At 40.7% G+C, this 22,844-nt stretch overlaps 1 protein-coding gene across 5 annotated transcripts in view; it reads left to right on the forward strand.

Annotated features, from left to right (window-relative positions):
* Positions 1-22,844, forward strand: part of LOC148755299 (uncharacterized) — a 201,741-nt gene that overhangs the window by 17,655 nt on the left and 161,242 nt on the right. For 4 of the 5 annotated variants that reach the window (XR_016019099.1, XR_016019100.1, XR_016019101.1 and 1 more), the window contains exon 1: positions 437-1,855. The exons of the other annotated variant lie outside the window; for it this stretch is intronic. Coding sequence is in view for 1 of the 4 variants with exons in the window: in XM_088792632.1 (XP_088648758.1) it covers positions 1,595-1,855 (261 nt within the window). In the remaining 3 variants the exon portion in view is untranslated. Of the gene's footprint in view, positions 1-436; positions 1,856-22,844 lie in introns of those variants that run through there. 5 annotated transcript variants of the gene reach the window in all.

The following is a 22,844-nucleotide window of genomic DNA, read 5'->3' on the forward strand; positions in this document are numbered from 1 at the left end:
TATTTCATCCGTTAATTGCTTCCATAACATCTCAGCTACATGTGCTTGAAAACCCTGGAATCTTGCTTTCAGTCTCTCTCTCTCTCCAGATCATTACTGTAAATTCTTACCGTGAAAAGATTGTAAAATATTGAATAGAAAATACTATGAATGTCTTCCTAATGAATCCATCTGGCTTCTAGTAGTCAGCTGTCCTTTTCAAAATACTAACTAATCGGGTCGATCAGGAATCTTTAAAACACGTAACTAAATTTGCCCCTTCCCGGTGTTTTGGTGTTTCTTCCTTCCTCGTGATGAGTCAGAATTCGCTGTGATGATGAACCTGTTCCTCTTTCAGTCACTTCTTCATCTCTTGGGATGACCTCTGTCAGAGGCAGGAGACCTGCTAGACGGCAGTGAGGCACACGCTTAACTGCTCTTGTTTTACTGTTCAGTTTCCTCTTACACATGTCTGCTGTCTTTCAGTTTGTAAATTCTCTCCCATTATTTTCCTCCTGACATGTAAGTGCACAGCCAGATACACTTTCTCTGAGAGCGTTACAGACAGCTGGAATCATTGTCCACTTCTGAGGTGTGAATTATTACGTTCCTTACACCTCAACTTTTCAATCTGTCTTCCAAAAGTCTAGGAAACATTCATCAATTTCATGGCTATCAAAATTCTATGATGACAAAATTACTTTCTGCCTAGGTTGCCATCATTTCTTCCTCACCAGCTAATTCCTTCTTTGCCTGGGTAAGAAGTCCCGAGAAATAAATCACTGAATAATTCAGTAACTGCTCCCTTACTCCCACAAAAGACACTTTCTCATTATTTCTCCATCGGAATGCATTGTTTTTCAATACTGTATTTCCAAACAGAAATAGTAGCTGTGTTGTTATTCTTAAATGTTTAATTGTTTGTAAGCATTTTAAAATAGTGAAGTAAGCCAAGGACCTCCATCACTATTTTTAGAAGTCCCTGGTTGTATTGTCTGATTGGACACATTTCCAACACCTGGGAAAATAAAACTTTCAATGAAATGGGAATTTTTAGTAGATGTGTGGGGAGATGGCGTCCCACGTAATGATCATAGCTTTTCCTCCACGTCAATTTTATAATCGCTGTTAGGCAAGTGTTCCTGGGACTTTCTTGATCACTGAATTTTTAAATGTATATTTCTGAAATACTAACACTGTCTCTTGAATCTTTCTAAGCAGTGCATTAACTATGGTAAATAATGTGGTGACAGATGACATAATTATGTTGCACTCACTCAGAACCAAAATACTCTTCCTCAGATTTTACTGTTGCCAAGGTTTCATTTCAACTGTATATATTCTTAATATATTCCCTTCCACCTCATTTTCTACTGGATCTATTTCAAATACGACTAAAAGTGTATTTCCATCAACTATTCAGTATAGAATCGGGGCTTGTGAATGCAGGAAGGGGGGACGGAACAGGGGAGGGAGTGGGTGGAGGTGTGATGAAGGTCAGGAGGGTCAAACCCAGCTGCAATGACATTGGTTGAAGCACTGCACCAGATGGCCCCAGAGCTGTTGGGGAAACCGCTGCCACTTCTGGAAAGGACCCCGTGAGCTCGGTCAGTCCATGGAGAAGCAGATCAGGGGGCAGCTGAGAAGCCCAGTGAGAGGCCATGATGACCTCCTGCCCCAGTTCTTCCAATGGTTCAGCTCTCACTGGAAGCATACCTGGTGGTCTTCCGGAAACGTCCTTCCTGGCTTCTCTGCGGTGTGCGAGTCTGGGTGCTGCTGGTGTGACGTGGACCTCGAATGTGGCAAGTGGGAACCATGTCCCGTAGGTGACTTGGACTTGCTGTTCAACGATAAAAACATTTACATTTATTTTATGGTAAGAAAGTGAACATTTTAACTATGCTTAAAACTGTGCATATTTTCTCACCAGACTCTTGATATTTTGAAATTGAATGGCTAATAAAGAATATTATGTTTTCTTCATATGTAAGAAATCAAACAGAAATAAGCTTTGTACATGAAATAGCACTATACTGAAAAACATTACTTATCTAACAACTTTTTCTAAAAACTATCGTAATATGTTTAAATATATCAGCTTCCTATTTGCTTAAGCTGAAGATGTGACGAAACTGTACTGATTCTGTGTGTCACTAAGTATATTATGGTAAGAATGTGTGTGCTTTTATTCACCTGTACGGTCTAGTCAGAGGGCCATTTCTCTCTCTAAAACCTTTTTCCTGAACGTGAGTGTATTTCCATATGTACACATATGTATGTAGGTGTCTGTGCATGTGTGTATAAATATGTTCTTTATTATCAACCTGATGAAAATTCTGTCCATACTGCTAGCTTATGGTAGCAGTGGAGTTTATTTATAGCAGTTCAGTTCTTTAATAAACACGATTATTGTCTGTTCTGGGCCAAGTCCAATACCCTAAACTAGTCAAAATGCGTTATTTTTAATACTCTCACTGTTCCTGGAGGTAGAGCAGTGATGCCTTTCCTATAAAACTCCTGCCTTTGGGGCATCCATGTTTTTCAGCTTTAAGTGAGACAAAACAGGTTTTGTTGCAGCAGCCCAGTTTTTTATGTAGACCTATGTTAAGATCCTTTTTTAAATTAAATGTCAAATCCACGTGGCACTGCAGACACAGTGTGTGCTTGACAGTTGAGAAGTGTCAGCTTGTCTCTCACTGTTAAAGCGCCAGCTGCACGGTGGTTATTAGTTCCAGCTCTGGGATCACAGTGGGGCAGGACTTCCTAGCATCACAAATGGCTCGGTGCCCTGGATTTGGGGAAAAATGGGGGACAATGCATTTGTCTTGGGGAGATTGAATTTTGCACCTTTAGTTACTTATGGTTATTTTAGGTACTTTTCTTTGCGATGCACCAGTAAATCAGCAACTCTGTTCAGAATTAGGTACGAAAAGAGAAGTTGAAATCCTTTGAGTAGCATTTCCTATGAATCGTAGTGTCTGCTGCTGTAATTATACTGGAAGAGGTTTATCCTATTTGCCATGGCAACGTTTTATGTTGATACTTTTTACGTTTGGAATATTCCCAGCCAGAATGCCATAGGTCGTCAGTTACAAACACCTGCAGAACTGGACACAGTCTTTACAACAGCTCATTCCCTGTGGGGATGGTTTTTGTGAGATTGTGAACCTCTAATAAATTGGAAATAGTATCTAGAATATTAAAGCCTCCACTTCCCAAAGAGAGAGAGGAAACATCATTGACACAATCGGCATTGACGCTGCTTCAGCTCCTAGGACAGCTGGGGACAAGAACGTGAGGATGAAGGGACCACCGGGGGGAGGGGTGCGTGGGCAGTGAGTACGCAGTCACTGGTCGGAGGGCCTGCGCACAGCACAGACTCCAGGGGCTGTACTGGGGTCTTGCTTGTGTCTTCAATTTATGTTTCTGTTTACATAGCTGCACCAGGTTTCTTTTGGGTAGAATTTCCTGGTTTCTAATTTCCCATCTTGTGCTTTCAGTCTTGGTCTGGCCTTAAGCATCTTCTCTGCAGGGTGCATAACTGGAGTTTTAAAATATCGGTCTGATCTTATTTAATTTTTATGGGAGGCTTTTGTCCATTTACATGCAATATAATTGCTAATAGATGTATTTGCGTTTTTATTTATAATCTGATTTTGAGTTTTGTATTTGTTTTAGTTTCTCTCTCTCTCCCTCCCTCATCTTCTCCCTCTCCCCATCTCTCCCTCTCTTCTTTGGGATTGATTATTCTTATTCTTATTTTCCCTTTTCCTACTCTGGAATGTATATATGTGCTGTAGATTGCTAGAAATTACAATAGAAATACTAAACTTATTTGTCTTCCTCCCAGAAAACACAAGGATTTACACCTGTTCATTACTGTATGCCAGGGGTGTTCAAACTTTTTTCAACGTTTTTCACCAAGGGCCATATGCGGTAAAACACACAAACAGCCAGGCCACTCACTCGAGGTGAAGTACGTATTGCCTCACCTGGTTTATTTAAGTAAATTAAATATATCTTTGGAATTTGCTGCGGGCCAATTAACAATGGATTGCGGGCCGCAGTTGGCCCACGGGCCGCAGTTTGGACACCTCTGCTCTATGCAAACGTTGTGTATTTACTATTTTTACCCTGCAGTGTACTATTCTTATTATTGCATAAAGGCAGTATTTATTTATTTATTTTAATTTTTGTTTCAGGTGTACAAAGCAATGTACTTTTTCTTGTCCTGCAGTCTTTATTTCACTGAATGGCATTACCAGTTACTATAAAACTTGAATATAATTTATTTTTAACCCTGTTTTATTTACTTATCCATATGAAGAAACGCATGACCTTCTCAGAAAGTAACTTTTTCTTTTATATTTAAAAGCTTTACTGAGATATAATTCGCATGCCGTACAATCACCCACTTAAAGTGTGCAATTCAGTGTCTGGAGTCTCAGGGTGGGTCCCTCACTCCAATCACAACACTCTTATTATCCCAGAAAGAAGCTGCTTGCCACTGTGCTGTCACCCGTGACCCCTCATGTGCCACAGCCCTAGGCGACCACTACTTTCTTCTCTAGGGAGTCATCTATCCTGGATGTTTCATATAAATAGAATTATATGCAATGTGGTCCTTTGTGACTCACTTCTTTCACGTTGCGTAATGTTCGTCCATGTTGTGGCGTGTAGTGGTATTTTACTTCTTTTTATGGTCAAATTATTTCTCAGTGGATAGATATACCACAATGTATTATCCATTTGTGTATTCATGGACTGTGAGGGTGTTTCCACTTTTTGGCAATTACGAATAACACTGCTGGGGTCATTCACGTACAAGTCTTTGTGTGGCTGTGTTTTCTTTTCTCTTGGGCGCATACCTAGGCCTGGGGTTGGGGCATCTGGTGGCTCTGTGTGTAGCCCTCGGAAGGACTACCAGGTGGCTTCCCCAAACAGCTGCAGCATCTGGCATTCCCAGCGGCAGCGCTGAGTATCCCAGTGTCTTCACGTCCACCTGAGAGTTTTTATTATTTACCTTCTGGCTACACTCATCCTCTTGAGTGTGATTGGTGTCTCAGTGGGTTTTGATTCACATCTGCATGAAAGCGAACGATTCTCAGCATCTGTTTGTGCATCATTTGCCATTTGTATATTCTGCGGAGACATGACTGTTCAGATCCTTTGCCCAGTTTTAAATTGGTTTGTCTTTTAGTTTTGAGTTGTAGTTGTTGTTTACGTATTCCAGATGCAGAAACCAGTTGTGTATGTCACCCAAGATGGCCTCCTGTGTTTGCGGCTAGGTCGTTTCCTTCTTCATGGCACACTGAGACGTGTTAGCTCAAAAGCCCATTCACTGGTGCCAAACTCTAATTTTCAAACATTATTTTTTTATTTGTTTTTTAACTAGCCCAAATGAGCCAAGTTTTAGCCATTTAGAGTCTGTATGCTTGGCAGACCCCACAAGACCTCACCGAACATCTGCTAGCAATAGATGAGATAGTCTGGGGCTGCAAAGACACCAAACTGCCACCACCTTTTGGAGCTCTGAGTCTGACCCAGAGTTTCCCTCCCCCACCCCCAGGCTACCAGGAGTCCCCTTGCCCTCCCCACTTCGTAGCAGCCCCACCCTTTAGCCAGCTAGCTCGATAAAGTATGTGCTACTCCCCCTTCCTGCTGCCATGTTTTTCTTCTCAATTCATCCCAAATTGCTCCTTAGCAGACACAGCATTTGCAAAAATTTCCTCCCAATCTGTGAGTTGTCTCTTTACTTTCTTGATGGTGTCCTTTGAAACATAAAAGTTGTAAATTTTGATGATGTTCAGTTTACCTCGTTTTTTTTCTTTTGCTGCTTGTGTTTTTGGTGTCATGTCTGAGAAACCACTGCCTCATGTAAGGTCACTAATATTTATACTTATATTTTCCTCTAAGAGTTTTATAGTTTTAGCTCTTATATTTTGGTCTCTGCTCCATTGTGAGTTAAATTCTGGTGTGCTGTGTGGTATGTGCAACTTCATTCTCTGTGCGTGGATATCTAGCCATCCCAGCACAACTGGTTAACGAGGCAGTGGTGTTTTTAATACTGTTTGTATTGATCCTCTACCCCCCGCCCCCCGACATACACACATTCTTCCTGCTGTCACTTTAGTTCACAGCACAGATTTTTTTCTTATTGTATATGAAACAGTCCCCTAACTAACTTTTGGTTGTTTCGTCCTTTCCCAATTATTTTCTCTATTACAACCAGTGACCTTTCTCAAATAAAAATTTGGTTGTGTCCCTCTCTTGTTTACAACTTGTAAATGAAGCTTCCCTTACTTTAGACAAAGCAGACGTGTCTGCTTTAGACAAAACAGGCTTTGCCTTGTCTCCCACTTTCCTCTGTGCCACAGCTGCATTTTTCGTACATCAGGTACACCCCTTCCGATTCGCTGCCTTTTCATACACTGTCCCTTCTTCCTGGAAATCTCACCCTTATCCTCCTTCAGCTCTAGCTTACACATCAATGATTTGAGAGCGATTTCCTTAAGCAGCACAAGATAGTTAGCTGCTCCCATGAATTTGGAGTGTTCTTGTCATGGTGTTTGTCACAGAGCAGTGCCACTGCCTCATGGCTGTCTCTCCACTAGTCTGTAAATTCAGTGAATTGAGGGGCCACCTTTTTTACTCTGGGGTTTTAGGGCTGAGCATAGTAGAGGGTACAAAGTTGATATTCCATTAGTATTTGCAGTGTTGAATTATTTTTTACATTAAACAAAGTCAAAAAGGAAGATAATTTGAGTCCATTCATGAAAGACATGACACCGAATGCTGTAGAAGTAAGAGTATTGATTAGTTAATGAGGAATAAGATTGCTTCTCTCATTGTATTGTGTAATTGACCATGCTAGATGTAAACCCAGGAAGTAGAATGAGCAATATGTCATTTATATATTTCCAGAAAAAGTGGTAGAGGTGTATAGCTGCTGCTCTTGAATAAGTTTAGAGTAATTTTATATTAGGTAGTTATATCTGTTGGGAGGCAGAAAGACATAGAATTAGGTAATCATAATGCATGCTGGTAGCTGAAATGATCACATTTGTGCCTGGGCCTGGACTAGCTTAAATACCTATAAATCTGTGATACATTTGGGAAAATAAATGGTGAACTAATTATTTTTGGCAACTGGATAGTAATAAATGAAGAAAATAAAACATGAGTATAATCATTATGAGTATTTCATCTAAACTTTTTCAATGATATTTAGAAGCAGCAAAACTTGTTAACGTTCCAAACTATTTCCTTAGCTGATAAATTACAGGTGCTTCAAACAGAAGTGAGGGATGCTGTGGGTATCGCCGTGTGTCCCGAGGTAACTCTATCCCATGGTGCTGCATCGGGTGGCTTGTCATTCAGCAAAGCCTTAAATTATGCCCCGGCTGTTTTTCTTTGACTTTAATCATTTTATGCCACAGTGTGGAAATTAACCAGAAATTGAATGATGGTGAAACCTTAATAGTATTTGTAGTTTAAGGCTATTCAAATAATTACACAGGGGAGCAGCTCTGAAAAAAAAAATCAAAATTTACAGGACTGTAATAGTCACAAGATATTTCTTTTTTATAAGTTCTGCAATATTGTAAAAGTGTTTTCACAAGTGTGCGTGTGTGTGTGTGTGTGTGTGTGTGTGTAAAATCTTGACACAAGGGTATTTCCTTCTCTTTTAGTATTCTCAAATGTAGAACAATTAGTTTCGGCTGTTTTTGAATCAATATGTAAGATTTTATTATACATGAAATAATTCCCAACATTTGCCAACTGTCTTCATTTAAAGGAATAATTAGTGAAAACAAAAACGAAAACCAGTGTGAGCGTGAGCTTGGAGAAGCAGTACTGTGTTGTAGCAAAAGGCACAGTACCCACACCAGCTTTGCGAAGCCAGGTTCTCCATAAGCCACCGGCCAACAGACCGGAAGAAATAGTACTTCCCCGGAAGTAGGATGCATGTCGCTGGCCTATGGTGACATGCGGTGATGCTGAATGGACTGGAGGCCATGGCAATATCAGTGCCCCAGGGAGAGCTCCTCGCATGCTGACATTGATTTTTCTGCTACCGCCTATCAATGTGTCACACTTTCCCTTGACTCTATTTCTGATCTGCACAACTTGGGGTCACAGACCACAACTTGGGGCCAGCTGTATATCTGTAATAATGTCACGTACTGACACAGATGAGGGGACAATTAACGGTTCAAGAATTCATAGAAAAATATTATAGGAAGATGGTAAGTGATGTGATAAAGTCATAGTCCCCACAGGGGAATTCGTATTTAGTTCCAATAGATCACAGGATGTTTCAGACATAGAATAGAGAATAGACAGATACATACATATCTAGAAATTATTTCTAATTTTCAAATATTCCTGTGCTGACAGTTATTCCCAAACAAGCTATTTTAAAATATAGTTCTACCTTAACGAAAATAGAAGTCACAAACTGGGAGAAAATATTTGCAAATTGTATACCTAAGGAAGGACTAGTATCTGGAATATGTAAGAAACTTGAAAAGTTCAGTAATGAGGAAAAAACAACCTAACATGAAATGAATGAATGACGTGCATAGACACTCCATCAAAGATAAACCGGCGTCCATAAGCACCCGGGGAGATGCCCAGTCTCATTCATCAGTGAGGGGATGCAGATGTGGGAAAATGAGGTATCACTGCACATTTTTTAGAACGTCTAAAATTTAAGACAGACCATACCAAGTATTGGCAGAGATGTGCAAACAGACCTCTCAGACTGCTGGTGGGCCTGCAAAGGCTCCAACCACTTGGGAAAATAATTGGGCAGTTTTTTTAAAAATTTAAATAAACACATGCTGTTGACCCAGCTGTTCTACTCTTAGGTACTCACCTGAGAGGAGCAAATGCATATGTACGTAAGGCTGCTACACGAATGTTCACAGCATACAAACAAGTGAGAGGATAAACACATTTGGGTACATCCATACAATGCGATACAAAGGAATAAACTGTGTACAACTTGTAAGGACAGCAAAATCATTATGGCAAGTGAAGGAAGCTACACACACACACACACACACACACACACACACACAAGAATTCATGCTGTGTGGTTCCACTCATATAAAATTTTGGACTATGGAAACTTATTGTGAAAGAAAGCCATCAGTGCTTGCCTGGAAATGGGGTGTGGCTGGAGAAGAGGGCAGGGAAGGAAGGAGAAAGGAGGGTTACGAACAAGTATGGAGCATGTATCAGCTCGGGTGAAGTGTATAAACATGTAAGTGGTACCTTTTATATTAAGTAGGTACATGTATGTTGTATAGAATCTTGACTGTGGCAAGGATTTCAACAGCTTATCAAATCGGACCCTTTAACCATGTGCGTTTTATTCCTTATCACAAAGAGATTTCTGCCTACATTTAGGTTAAACACTCTTCTTAATTTTTGAAATTGTTTCTACATATCTTTTTAGCGTCTGTTTCATGTTTGTTTGTGGTTTCAATGAACCTTTCGTGAAAAAGAGAAATTCTCCAGGCCTCGTTGCAGAGAAGGTAAATGATCCTTCAGGAATCTCATTGGCAGTTTAGGTCCCCTGTGGTTCCCCTTCAGAAACCTGGGGTTCTTTGGCATTTTCTCCCTTCTCTGGAGCAGGGCCTGGCAGCCTTTCTCCGTAAGGGCCAGATGGTGAATATTTCAGGCTCTGCGGCACAGAAGGCCTCACTTCTTGCTGCTTCCTCTCTCACTCGGTCGTCCTCCTCGTTCTTTACAGCCCCCGAAAAACTATTCTTAGCTATTGGGCATTCAAAATCCGGCCACCAGCTGCATGTGGCCTGCAGGCCATCCTGTGCCAGCCTCACACACACTAGCCAGTTTGGTGGAAATATCCTTCCCTCTGCCGCTCCGTTTGCTTTGTGTCACCACAGGCTGTTCTGCGGGGCCCTGGTGGGAGCTTCCCCCCCATCCCCTTTCTCCTGGACCGCAGCTGCGCTCCAGGTGGCTGGCGAGTTCTCTCTCTATTCCCTGGTCCTTGACCCCGCCAGTTTCCTTCGCTCCTCTGCTTGAAACCCCCTCGGGTCCACGCCCGACGCATCTGCCTTTTCCTTCTGAGCCGGTCACACCTCTGCGGAGGCCTCAGTGCACGGCTCGTGGCAGGAGTTGTCTGCTCTGCGAGCTCAGGTTCATTATTCTACCTGCACTGCCGTGTGCTTCCCAGATGCTGTCCGACTGCACATCTACGAGGCTCCTACAGCTTGTGCCAAACCAGACTCTTTGGCTTCTGTTGTCATGTAGCTACCAAACTGCACTTGGTTTTCTAGTCACCTAGGACTTGGCCTAGAATTTGTTATTGAAGCCACTGAAGTCCGCCATCACTGCCCATTTCAAGTTCTACCCTCCTTCATGTGAACGGCACAATACACGTGTTTAGAAGCTAAAATTCAGTAGTGGTATGTTCAGTTTATCTACAGCTTTGATCCCTGGACAGAATACACTTGCCAACAGGGCGTATGGATAGGAACAGATTCAAGTGAGAGGCGTGACACTGGAACTGGAGTCACCAGTGCTGTTGCTGAATCTGATTATCCGAGAAGTCTCCCCTTGGATGGTCAGTGCCCTCATTTGCTCCATGCTTGCCTTGGTTTTGACCTCTGTCTCCTTCCTTCCCACATGAGTGTAACTCAGCAGGTACACCCTGTGTCCCCAGCCCCCCTACAGATAGGAGCTGTGCTGCTTTCCCTGGGGTCTCCTCATGCCCTTGAAATCAGTCGGTACAAGCAAATATGGGACTGGGCAGGGTTCAAACGTTTTACATAGCACATACCAAAATATCAGGGTGGCCTTGTTTGTAATTCTGCATGGCTAATGAAAGTATTAGTAAAATAGTTTATGTGTGGGTATGTATATCCTCAGTGTTGAGAAGCACAAAACCCAATGGTTCTGCTTCTACCTTTGTGTTGTCATTTACTCCTTGACCAAAGTTTGTGCCACGGCTCTTACGTTATGATTCTTTAGCTCCAGATACAGTGACTGTCTTGAAGGTAGAAGGAAATCACTGTGGCTCTTCATGCAGATTGTCACTTGGACACTTGGACACTAGTTCACTTGTCTTGAAAATAAATGTGCAGGAACGCAGCACATGCCACATTTAATTTGACTATTAGTTCTTTTTGTAGCGAAGACCGGTCTCCAGCAGTGAGTATCTGTCACAGTTTCAGGTGGGCGTGGGTTTAAAAGGATCCACTTAGCATGAGGTCACGCAGGCAGACAGCACCGATGATGTGAAAACTACGCTTGCTGATTTATGATGTTGGACGCTAATGGATGGAACAAAGGGTGCGTGTGAGACTTTTTAAAGCATGTGCATGTTATTAAATTAAAGGCTTCCCAGTTTTAAGTGTAAAATGTCTGAACTATATGCAAAAAATGATGCTTGATTGAAAGACATGCTCATGAAATGTTAGAAGAAAGCACGAAGAAACAATTTGCTGAAAATTAAACAATGCAGATAATGAAGATAGAGATCACGGAGGAAAATAACAAATTTGAAAATTAATGGAAAAATATGCTGCAGAACCAAATAGGAGGCAAGTGATCAACAAATGATAATAAAGTGAACTGAGATCACGGGGATAGACATTTAAATATAGGCATAATATGCCTATAACATCTGAAACCCATATATATTTGTTTTGTGTTCTGGAGTTCGATTATTAGACTCGCTAAGTGGTTTCTATGGTAACAGAAGTTCTAATTGCATTTCAGTGAAAATTACAATTATGTAAATAAAATGGAATATAAATATTCAAAGCTTATATTGACATATAATTTTCTGGAGATATGTGTGTGTGTGTATGTAATGTACACACGCATATCTATCAATATCCATATAAATATCCATAATCACTTTAGTATCCACTGTGAATATAAATAGAATCAAGTGTCACTTCTAATCTATTTTCAAATGGAAAAAAATTATGTTCAAAATATTTTTGAGCTGTCAGCCCGCAATAGCATTTAGACCCAGACTCTAAAATGTATAACTCCGTGAGATTTTAAAATGGTGCCACCGAGTTCCACAACTCAGTTGGTCATCTTAGTGTTATCATGCATTGTGCACATGGATGTCTACACAGCACTGAATGGGTTTTTGACTAGTTGCTGTAAGTTTTAAATGAAGCCTTTTTCAATTATCACAAGTTTTAGTGCCAGCAGTGGTGATAATTAGAGGCTAGAACTAAAAACTTACCTTGACACTGAGATCTACAGGTATCTGGGGATCTGATGAATGCCCGCACCTTGGAAGTCCATTCGATGAACAGACTGTGTTGGAAGTAGGAAAAGAGAGGAGATGTTAGGTCACAATACAGGCACAACACAGGCACACGAGGCCACCGTGGTCTGATGTGGAGGTGACAGCAGCATCGCTGGACCCCACGACCCCGCCTGCTCACAGACGTGCCTGTAAAATTGTGCTTTAGAAGATAACGCACATATGCCCAGACTCTGGCACCATGAGGTCTCCGTAAAGGAGACTGTTACAGAACCCCCTTTTTATTGATGTTAAAGACACGAGAGGCCAAACAGAAGTCAGTTTGTCTGGTAGATGTATGTCTTATTTAGTCATACAGATTTTAGCAGTCCTACGAAGAGACATGAAACTGAAGGGATTCGGTTACACGTAGGCAAATCGTGCCTCTCAGTCTGGAAGGCCCTGGCAGTGTAAACAGCTCCAGGAAACTTCTGTGTTGGAAGCCTCTGCGCTTTGTGTTTTCGTTTCCTGGAGGTTAAGCCGTTTTCTGTTAAGCCTTAGAAGGAAGCCAGCGATTTCTCTTCTATTTGATTTGAATGTGTGTCTTAGTTACACAACAACCAGGTGACGTGGATGAACCTGTGAAGTCAAAGTTTAATGTTCTTAACAAATGAAACTTACAGACATGATGGCATGACATGTATTTATAATATTCATACTTATTCTTGTGTGTTAGATGTTTAAGGTAATTCCCTGTCATCTAAAACACTTTGGAAAGAGCTGAGCACTGGATCGGGAGTAGTTAGGAGTATTTGCTATTTGAACAGGTTAAATAATATTTTTTGCAAGCATTTCGCCCCCTCTTCTGAGAGTGACTTGCAATACCTTTAGTGGACATTTTCGCAGCATTGACAAGTGCTTGTAGACTGGCAGGAGAGATGTGTCCCAGGTCCCTACAGAGAAGTGTGCGTTTCCTGTTGACATGATTGCCAACATAAGCTGCCAGCAGGGACCTCTGTGTGGTCCCGCTGTGAGCAGTGGATGGTGAGAAGAGGCAATTTGCTTAGAGTAAATCGAAGCCCTATATCCTAGGAATGGCCTGGAGGTTACTAAATACCAACACTTTAATTCCTGGCTGATTCTGCTGGGATTTGAATGGTAATCATGACAAATTTCATAAAACATACTAGGCATGCAGCAACCTACAAAAATGCAAGGAGATAGTTTAAAGTTTATGATATTCAAAGATTTCAGATTTTGTCTGGAAAAGTGCAACCTCATGAGTTATCACAGAAATTCCCCTCCCCACCAACAGTGTACGAGGGTTCCGTTTTCTCCACGTCCTTACCAACACTTGTTATATGTTGTCTTTTTGGGATCACCATTCCGACAGGTGTGAGGTGATGTGTCATTGTGGTTTTGATTTTCATTTCCCTTGATGATTAGAGATGTCGAGCATCTTTTCACATGGCGTGTGTGTTGTCTTTGGAAAAAGGTCTAGTCCAGTCCTTTTTCTATTTTTCAATTAGATTGTTTTTTGCTGTTCAGTTGTATGAGCTTTTTTTTCAGTATATTGGATATTAGCCCCTTATTGGATGTATCATTTGCAAATATATTCTCCATTTCAGTAGGTTGCCTTTTCGTTTTGTTGATGGCTTCCTAAGCGGTGCAAAAGCGTTTTAAGGAGACACACTACGTATCCAAAAAATAATGCTAAGACCAATGTCAAGGAACTTACTGCCTATGTTTTTTCTATGAGTTTTATGGTTTTAGGTCCCACATTTAATTCTTTAATCCATCTTGAATTTATTTGTAGATGGTATAAGAAAGTAGGCCACTTTCATTCTTTTGCATGTGGCTGTCCAGTTTTCCCAGCACCATTTATTGAAGAGACTGTCTTTCCCCCATTGTATGTCTTGCCCCCTTTGTCATAGACTAATTGACCACATTGGTGAGGGTGTATTTCTGGGCTCTCTATTCTGTTCCATTGAGCTGTGCGTCTGTATTTGTGCCAGTGCCATGCTCTTTTGATTAGCTTTGTAGTATAGTTTGAAATTAGGGAATGTGGTGTCTCCAACTTTGTTCTTGTTTCTCAAGTTTTCTGTGGCTGTTTGGTCTTTTGAGGGTCCCTACAAATTTTAGAATGATTTGTTCTAGTTCTGTGAAAAATGCCATGGCTGTTTTAATAGAGATTGCATTGGATTTGTAGAGTTCTTTGGGAACTATAGACATTCTGATGACATTAATTCATCTACTCCATGTGCAGGTATGTCCTTCATTGATTTGTGTTGTCTTCAGTTTGTCTCGTCAGTGTCTTCCGGTTTTTAGAATCTGGGTCTTTCACCTCCTTCGATTTCTCTTTGCTGTTTTATTGGGTGATTTCACTGCCCTGTGTTCCAGCAGGTCTGCTTTTTACATCATCTCCTCTGCTGTTGATTTCTTCCAGTGTATTTTTCATGTTAGTTACTGTACGCTTCAGTTCTGATTAGTTCTTTCTGTTTCCTTCCTGTCTCTTTGTTGACCTCCTCACTGTGTTGGTGCATCTTCTTCCAAGTTTGATGAACGCCTTTCTGACCATTACTTTGAACTCTCTCTCTGGTAAACTGCTTACTTCCATTATGTTTAGTTCTTTCTCTGGGGTTTCGTCTTGTTCTTTGCAGGGAACCTATTTCTCTGCCTCCTCATTTTGCCTAACTCTCTGTCTTTGTTCCTATGTAGGAGGTAGATCAGCTGCACCTCTTGGTCTTGAAAGGGTGACCTTATGTAAAAGGTGACCTGTGGGGCCCACTGGCACAATCCCCTCATCATCAGAGCCAGCTGCTCCTAGGGTGTACTTGTTTGGCTGCATTGCCTTTCCTTTTGGTTGGGCCCTGGCTGCTTTCTGCTTGCTGGTGGGTGGGATTGGCCCCCAGGCTACCTGGCAGAGAACAGGCCCACCTGTGACAGCAGCACACATGCTGGTGGCCTGGGGTGGTCCTTGGCCCTGCTGGCTGGGGGGCTTGGCCGGGACTCCTAAAGGCACACTGCCCCCAGAGTGGGGCTGCCTTGGACGGGCACTGGTGCCGGCTGAGCTGCCTCCTGGATGTGGCAGATGGCACCCTCATTCGTTACATTGTGCCTGTTGAAACCATTTCAGCTGTTGTTCTTTAGACCCGAAAGCACACGTGCACTGCCCTTCACCTGTGCCCTGTCTTCCCACTTTATAATGGTCAGGATACAACCGTTGTCACCTTGGACCACTGCTGGGGTCAACAGAGAAAATGTAAACCATTTCCCGTCTGCAGAGTGTTGACAGAACACCAGAACATAAGGATGATTTTCTTTTCATCATTTTTCCTAGATGTTTGGGGCCGAATGTAGTTCAAAAGCAATTTTGTCATAAATAATAATCTACTGACTTTTGAACGAATCTGCAATATGGAGACAATGATTAATGTTAGGGGGACTCTGTTTTTCTTGTAAAACGTCCATTTAATGGCAGAGTTCAAAGCGCCTTGTCACTAAGGAATTCGGGCTTATTGGGGATATGTGAGTGTGGAATATATCACATGATGTACACATGTGGAATGTGAGGAGAGGAATGTCGGAAGCCAGAATTATCTGGGACTGTGTTTAAGGAGCAGCCACGTAAATACTTCAGAGCATAGCTAAGAGTGAAGTTCTTAGTGTCCCGACACGTTTGACATGTTAAGGTTTGATCTGAGTCAATGTTGAAGCCATGGATTTCACGCCATGGGTAGAATTAGCTGTACAGGAATGTACGGTGGAAGGTGTTCAAATCAGCTCAGGCAAACACATCCCAGGGACAGGCCCTGAGGAGCAGAATGGTTGTCAGACATAGGTGCATGGAGGAGGGGACCCAGTCCTCAAATTCAAGGCTGGGAAGGCCTGAGTGACCCGGCCAAGTCGTCCAGCATTGGTCTATCTAGACTGAGTGCGTGATTGTAGTTTTAAATAGGAACCTGGATTCACCCGACAGAGCTTGGGGGAGGGTCAGAAATTCACAGAACACCCAGGAAACTTGAAGATTGCAACGTTGGGGTCGATTTCTCATGGTGGTCGGTATTGGTTGTAAAAACTAGGTGAGACTGTAAGGCATTGCAGGAACTCACTGTCAGCAGCCAAGTGGGGCTGAAAAACAACCTGGCTTGGTTCCAATGTTTCTGCACCTCTAGGAAGCATCATCCTCCAGCTGGAGCAAATGATGGCTCTTCCATTACGTTCTCACCTCACTTGCACTCCCGCAATGAGGTTTACATACATAGTGTCTATATTTGCCACAAATATCTGCACGAAGTCACCCCTGCCTTTGACCCTTGTTTGTGCTCTGCCACTTAATTACCTCCATTTTGGCTACTGAGCAATATGATAATGGTGAAATTTACCTGCATTTTGCATTTTCAGTTCTGCGATCTATTGTTAAGAAAATAAGTTTAGTTTATATTCACTGATTACAAATTTTATCCTGTGATCTGAATTCTGCCTGTGGAGATGTTTCCTTCAGTTAGCAGAGTGTTGACAATTAAAGAAGAAAAAAAAGCCTTCAGGCTGGTCATGCATTCTCCCTTCTCGCAGAGAGCCCACAGCTCCCTTTGGGAGTCCAGCTGCTGCCTGCCCACAAAGCTTGTCTCGCCCCAGAGGCATTTCATTTTTAAACCTCTGCTTTATATGCATGGAGTGGTGTGGCAGGAAGTATACACTGGAAAGAAAAATGATTTTTCATGTATGTGCATCTGAAAACCAATTTTATGCAGCACCAAGCTAAGCAGATGACAAATTGCATCTTTTAAAATAGAGTTTCAATTGTTTTGGAATTGAGTGGAAAGGTGTTTGTTGGTTAATCTAGCTTCCCCCACTTTGCTTTGCTTTAATGACATCAAAGTAATTCATACTCATATACTGTGTTTTCAAAGTGCAGAAAAGAATGGAGATGTAGGAAAATTGACCTCTAATTATATCATATAGAAGTAACCAATGTTGGAATCATGGCGTATTTCTTTCACATCTTTTATACACTTGTTTATATTTATGTATGTATCTATGAATACATCTACTATGTATCGTATCTATAAGTTGATGTGTCTATATATCTATTTTTATTTAAAACTTAAACAAATGTCTGATTTTTATTATTAATAATGGATTTTTTCAAAACACAAGAGGACAACTGTGAATAATTGTGCGTGATTATACTGTTGTATATACAAAACAGCTCTTTATTCAATATAAATTACCTTGATTTGAGTAATGCAAAGAAATTTGAGGTATTGGTATAATTTATATTTATCTGTATGTGATATATATATATATATATATATATATATATATATATATATTCAAAATGTGTAATTGTATAAATAATATTTATATTTCTTTAATTTTAGAGTTGATGCATTTCAGTAGATAATAAGTCAAAGGCTATATTATAAAATTACTTTTGCTTATGTATCTGCCCTTTTAAATGATGGAATCATGAGGAGACACTAGCAATCAGCCATTCAATATTCAATAATTTAACAGATCATGATGTTTAGCCATAGAATGATGAAGGATCTAAGATCAGACTCCTTGGGGCAGACCTGGGACCACATGTAGGTTCATTTTTGAACTGTAGTTTTAACTAATAAAGCTTCATTTGCTTTGCATTCCATCTTGAAAGACAGATTATCTTTGGCCAGAGAGAGCTTGTCATTTAAATGCTGAAGAGGTTAGGTGTCAGCAGTAAGAAGGGGCTGCATGGTCCAGCTGCACGTGGCATCTTCCATGGCAGCTCCTTACCTTGCAGGCAGCACAAATACAGTGATCAGGTCAACAGCTGAGACGTGGCCTGGTGATCAAAGCAGGAATAACCACCTGCTCTGGGCTCTGTGCAGAGCGATGCTGCAGCAGGCACAGAAAGGGGCACACGTCAGGGCCCCCCAGGAATTAGGCAGGGATTTGGCTTCACGGGATTTATTCATGGGTGAAATGTGACCTTGCGAGCTCATTGTCAGGGTCACGTCTCCGCAGTGGCTTTAGCTGCCCAGTAGGAAGGACGCTCGGAGCGCCATGGCCTACCTCTCGCGTGGTCTCGGAGGGTTCTGACAGGTCGCAGGTTATTTGTGCCAAATTGAGAGGATTTATCGGTTCTATTACCTTTGGTACCTACTACGACAGGGATAAGTGGATTAAATAATCCTGAAAATAGGCTGTAAATGGAAAAATAAAACTCATACTGCAACCACAAATGAACAAGCTCAGTGACAGAGCTAGCGTTTATGTTCTAGCATTTTTCAATAACCAGAATATGAGATAAAAGTAAGAGCAATCGAATCATACACAATGAAGGAGTTTGTAAAAAAACTCAGTATTATAAAGAAGACATGTGGGCATCGTTAGGAGTCAGTCTCGCTCTGACTTGTATCGGACCTGAGATGTTTGTGATTCTACAGTATAGTTACTTCTGATCTGTCTCCATAAATGTTGCTAATATCTGTTGACATTTTTGATTTGTAGTAATTCCACTTGTTTTTCCTTTATGAGATCTGGAACTTTTATATTGCTCCTAAATCTCTAGTGCCTAAAACAGTGTCTGGAGCACAATAGGAACTTGCAAAAGATTTGTTGCGTGAACAGAGGTTACAGGTAGGAACAAAGATAGTATTTTTCACAACTGTCTAAATCTTAAAGATAGAAATCTTATATATATACAATTTATATATACATATATAAAATTACTAACTGCACCTGCCATTGTGAGATGCATAACCTTCTAACTCTCCATAAAACTGACTGAAATCAGCCTCACAGCTTGCAGAATTTTATTGAAATACCGTGAATCAGAGATGTCATCGGCGTCTGTGGGATGTCACTGTACTTCTGTTTGTGCCCAGACCCTAAAGCTTCATTGTCATGAGGCACCGTGAGCGGGTGAGGGGGCACGGGGTGGTGAGGACGCTAGGTTCCTGGGCTGGGGTTCACGAGGCCACGACAGCTTCGTACCACTCAGCAATGCAGGGTGCTAGGGCCATGGTCTGTAACTCTGATAGGAGGATATGAGAATGAAATGAAGGTTGTCTGATCGTTCGGAGAGCACGCTACTAGAAAATCAAGTCAATAATGATGGTGACTATAATCAAGTCCTATGAAATTCAAAATCCGCAAAGTTCTGCAGAAGAAGAGTTCATGTGTTCTATTTTTTTCCTGGCAACATATGACAAACTTAGTGACTGTAAAACCTGAGCTGAATTGATGCAAGGACATACCTTGTCTTTATTTATGAGACTTATCTTCAGTGCAGAAATATTAGTGTTTGTTAATGAGACACTTCCCCCAGAAAATTCCCACAGTGTTAGGTAAGTTACGTTTCTGCACTGGATTTCCTTTCTAAAATCTGAAAAACCTGTTTTCTGAGATGTCTCCAGCACCAAGTGTTTTAATACAGAATTGTAGACCTGCATTTTCATCTTTGAGTGCTAAAGCAGGACATAAGTAAATGCCACTGTATTTGCAAATTTCACACTGACTCATGCATCTAGATGTTTAAATATTAAAAAAAAAAACAAAACACAAAAGTCCCTTAGCTTTACCTTCTCTTTTCCTGACACAGGAAGGAGAACTAGATGACATTACATACTTATAAGGAGCCCAAGTATGTCCTTGAAAATTGTCCCTGAGGGTTCTGCCCATTGGGCAAAGTGACCTGAATTGGCAGGGGTGGGGCCATGGAACCATGTGTTTCAACTAAGTCACTTAGAATCTATGAAACGCAGTAGTCACACTTGAAAAAAGAGAGATAATACATGTCACAGATACCAAGAGAAATAAAGTAAATCAAATTATATAATGCATGTAAAATGCTTAGTGGATTTCTATCTTCTATACACTTACAATCACCTCAGAGGGAGGGGGAAGACAGGACAAAGGTAACATTTGAGAAAATGTTCGTAATTATTTGTGAAAAATATTTTTCTTGATAATTAAGGTAAAGTAGATTAGAACTCTGGTTGTTCTCTGTTGCAGTAGTGCTGATAACTCTGTGTGTGTGTGTGTGTGTGTGTGTGTGTGTGTGTGTGTGTGTGTGTCCTAGTGCTATTTCAGGCACTGTGAGTACATAAATGGCTGACTCTTCCTAGCCCCATGAAATTTGTACTGTCCCATTGCTTTATTGCACATGACTCCATGGAAACACACAGAGGTTAAGTAATTTGTCCAAGGTCACGTGGGGAGTCAATGGCAGAACCATATGAATCCAGATCACTTGCGCTCATAATATTTATATTATGCTGTATATGTTGTGCTTTAATGCCTCCCACTGAAAGTCAATCATGTAGGAAATCTTTTACAACAGTTGCAAAGCAAAGACGAAAATAGTTCCCGAGGACAGAAAAGTTCCTCAAAAAATGGTATTGTCCATCAGCGATCGTATCTTGCTGTATAGAATGGTCATTGCCAGGGTGAGAACTAACTTTTAGTTCACAGAAAGAACTTCAAAGTCCATAGTTTACTGTGTGGACCAAAATGGAGTTTTCTGACTTTGTAGGTAAAAATCCCGTCCCATGTTTCATGTCATTAATCGGGCTTTGGATATAATCTTTCTAAAACTCAAACTTCGTAAGTGAGCTTCTTTTGTAAAGTGGAAATGTCTTTTTAAATTAAAATTCTAGGTTTAGTATCAAATACCTCTTTGAATTTCAGGTAATTACTTATCTTTTTTTTGCATCTCTTAAAATCACAATTAGTGATAGAGTTGTGGTAGGTTTAAAGTCTGTGGGAAAGGATTACAGACTTTGTAAGTGATTCAAAGAATAAAGCATATACGATAGTTAGATTTCCTGATTGTTTTATTTTCATCGTGTCTCTGCAGACTGTGAGCTGAAAAAAGATTCAGCCATTTTGTGCAGTTATTTTTACAACACTTAATGACGTGCTGTGACCAACAGACAGTGCTGCCTTCATTTTCCAGAGCAGCCAAACGATTACACATGAGATTTGATCACGGAAGCTTTCTTGATTTAAACAAAGGACCACAATGTTGTTTCCTAACATGAATTTCCTGTGTCTTAAATGTTTCTCATGTATCACTCCATTCTTTTTAAGGATGTGCTTACTGTCTTTAGTTTCTCCAGCTTACTTAGTTCTTAGCTGTTGGCAGGATTGTGTGTGTTATTGAGGTTAATTAAGATCAATGATGAATTATACATCAATGTGCAAAAACCAGGGCAGCAGTGAATGAGAAAATTTCAAACTAACCAAATACAGTCTGCAGGACACAAAAATATTGGCCATTGTCAAAGGTAAGAGCACAGCCTTGTGGCACGTCAACACTCGCCACATCTACCTTTTGGTTCAAATTATACCCTCAGATATAAAGTCGCTGCTTTAACAAATGACCACAAACTTACCTAAAGCAGCACACATTTGTTATCTCATAGTTCGAGTTCAGTCCAAAACCGGTCTCACTGGGCTAAAGTGGAGGTGTGGTCAAGGCTGCCTCCCTCTGGAGGCTCCAGGGAACAGTGTTCTTCCTTGTCTTTTCCAACTTTTAGAGGCTGGTTGCTTTTCCTTGGTTCTTGGCCCCATTCTCCATCTTCAAAGCCAGCAGTTGGATCACTGTGACCTCTGCTCTGTCCTCATAGCTTCTGTGACTCTGACCCTCCTGGCTTCTTTCATTTATAAGGATCTTTGTAATAATATTTGTAATCCGGGGTAATGTCACCATTGGACTATCTCTGACTCAACTTAGTCACATCTGCAAAGTCCTTCTTGGTATGTAAGGTCACCAGGTCACGTGTTCCAGGGACAATGACATGGACATCTTCAGGGAGGGGGTATTATGCTTCCCACTGCACTCCCTCAAATATTTGGAAATTAGATATAACATATTGCTATCTATTTACAATTTTTTGAAAAATCAAGATAATGCCCTGATTTCAATATAATTTTATCCTAAATGATAAGTGATAAAATATTTTATTATCCTAAGCATTTATTCTAAGCATTTTCATCCATTTTGCATAGTCATTGAGATTTTATCTAACAAATCTAAATGTTTTCCTCTGTTAGGAATCCCTTAACATTTTTTTCCCCAAAAGACCAGAAATTAGGAAAAGTGTAATTAAAGAGAAAAAGCTTATGAAATTACATAATACCAAATAAAAAGTAAGGTGTGGTTTCAGCAAGAGTATGAGATGGAACATTCATTGACACCTGCTTTCTCCTGTGCATGCAGTTATTTAAAATGTTATTACCGTGTTTCCCCAAAAATAAGACCTAGCCGGACCATCAGCTCTAATGCATCTTTTGGAGCAAAAATTAATATAAGACCCAGTCTTATTTTAATATACGACCAGCTATGATATGATATGACATGATATGATACCAGGTGTAATATCATATAATATAGTATAATATAATATAATACTGGGCCTTACATTAATTTTTGCTCCAAAGGATACATTAGAGCTGATGGTCCAACTAGGTCTTATTTTCGGGGAAACACGGTATGTATTTCACAAATGATTCAGAAAAGCACATTTTGAGCAAAAGATGTAGTACGCTTTCATGTTGTTGATTTATAGGTACATGTCCGGTCACTTCTCTGTTTCTTAGTTACTCTAAGACATATATGTTTTATCTACATATA

Source organism: Rhinolophus sinicus, chromosome 15 (assembly GCF_057876585.1).
Source record: "Rhinolophus sinicus isolate RSI-liver-muscle chromosome 15, RSI-T2T, whole genome shotgun sequence".
NCBI classification, from domain to species: domain Eukaryota; kingdom Metazoa; phylum Chordata; class Mammalia; order Chiroptera; family Rhinolophidae; genus Rhinolophus; species Rhinolophus sinicus.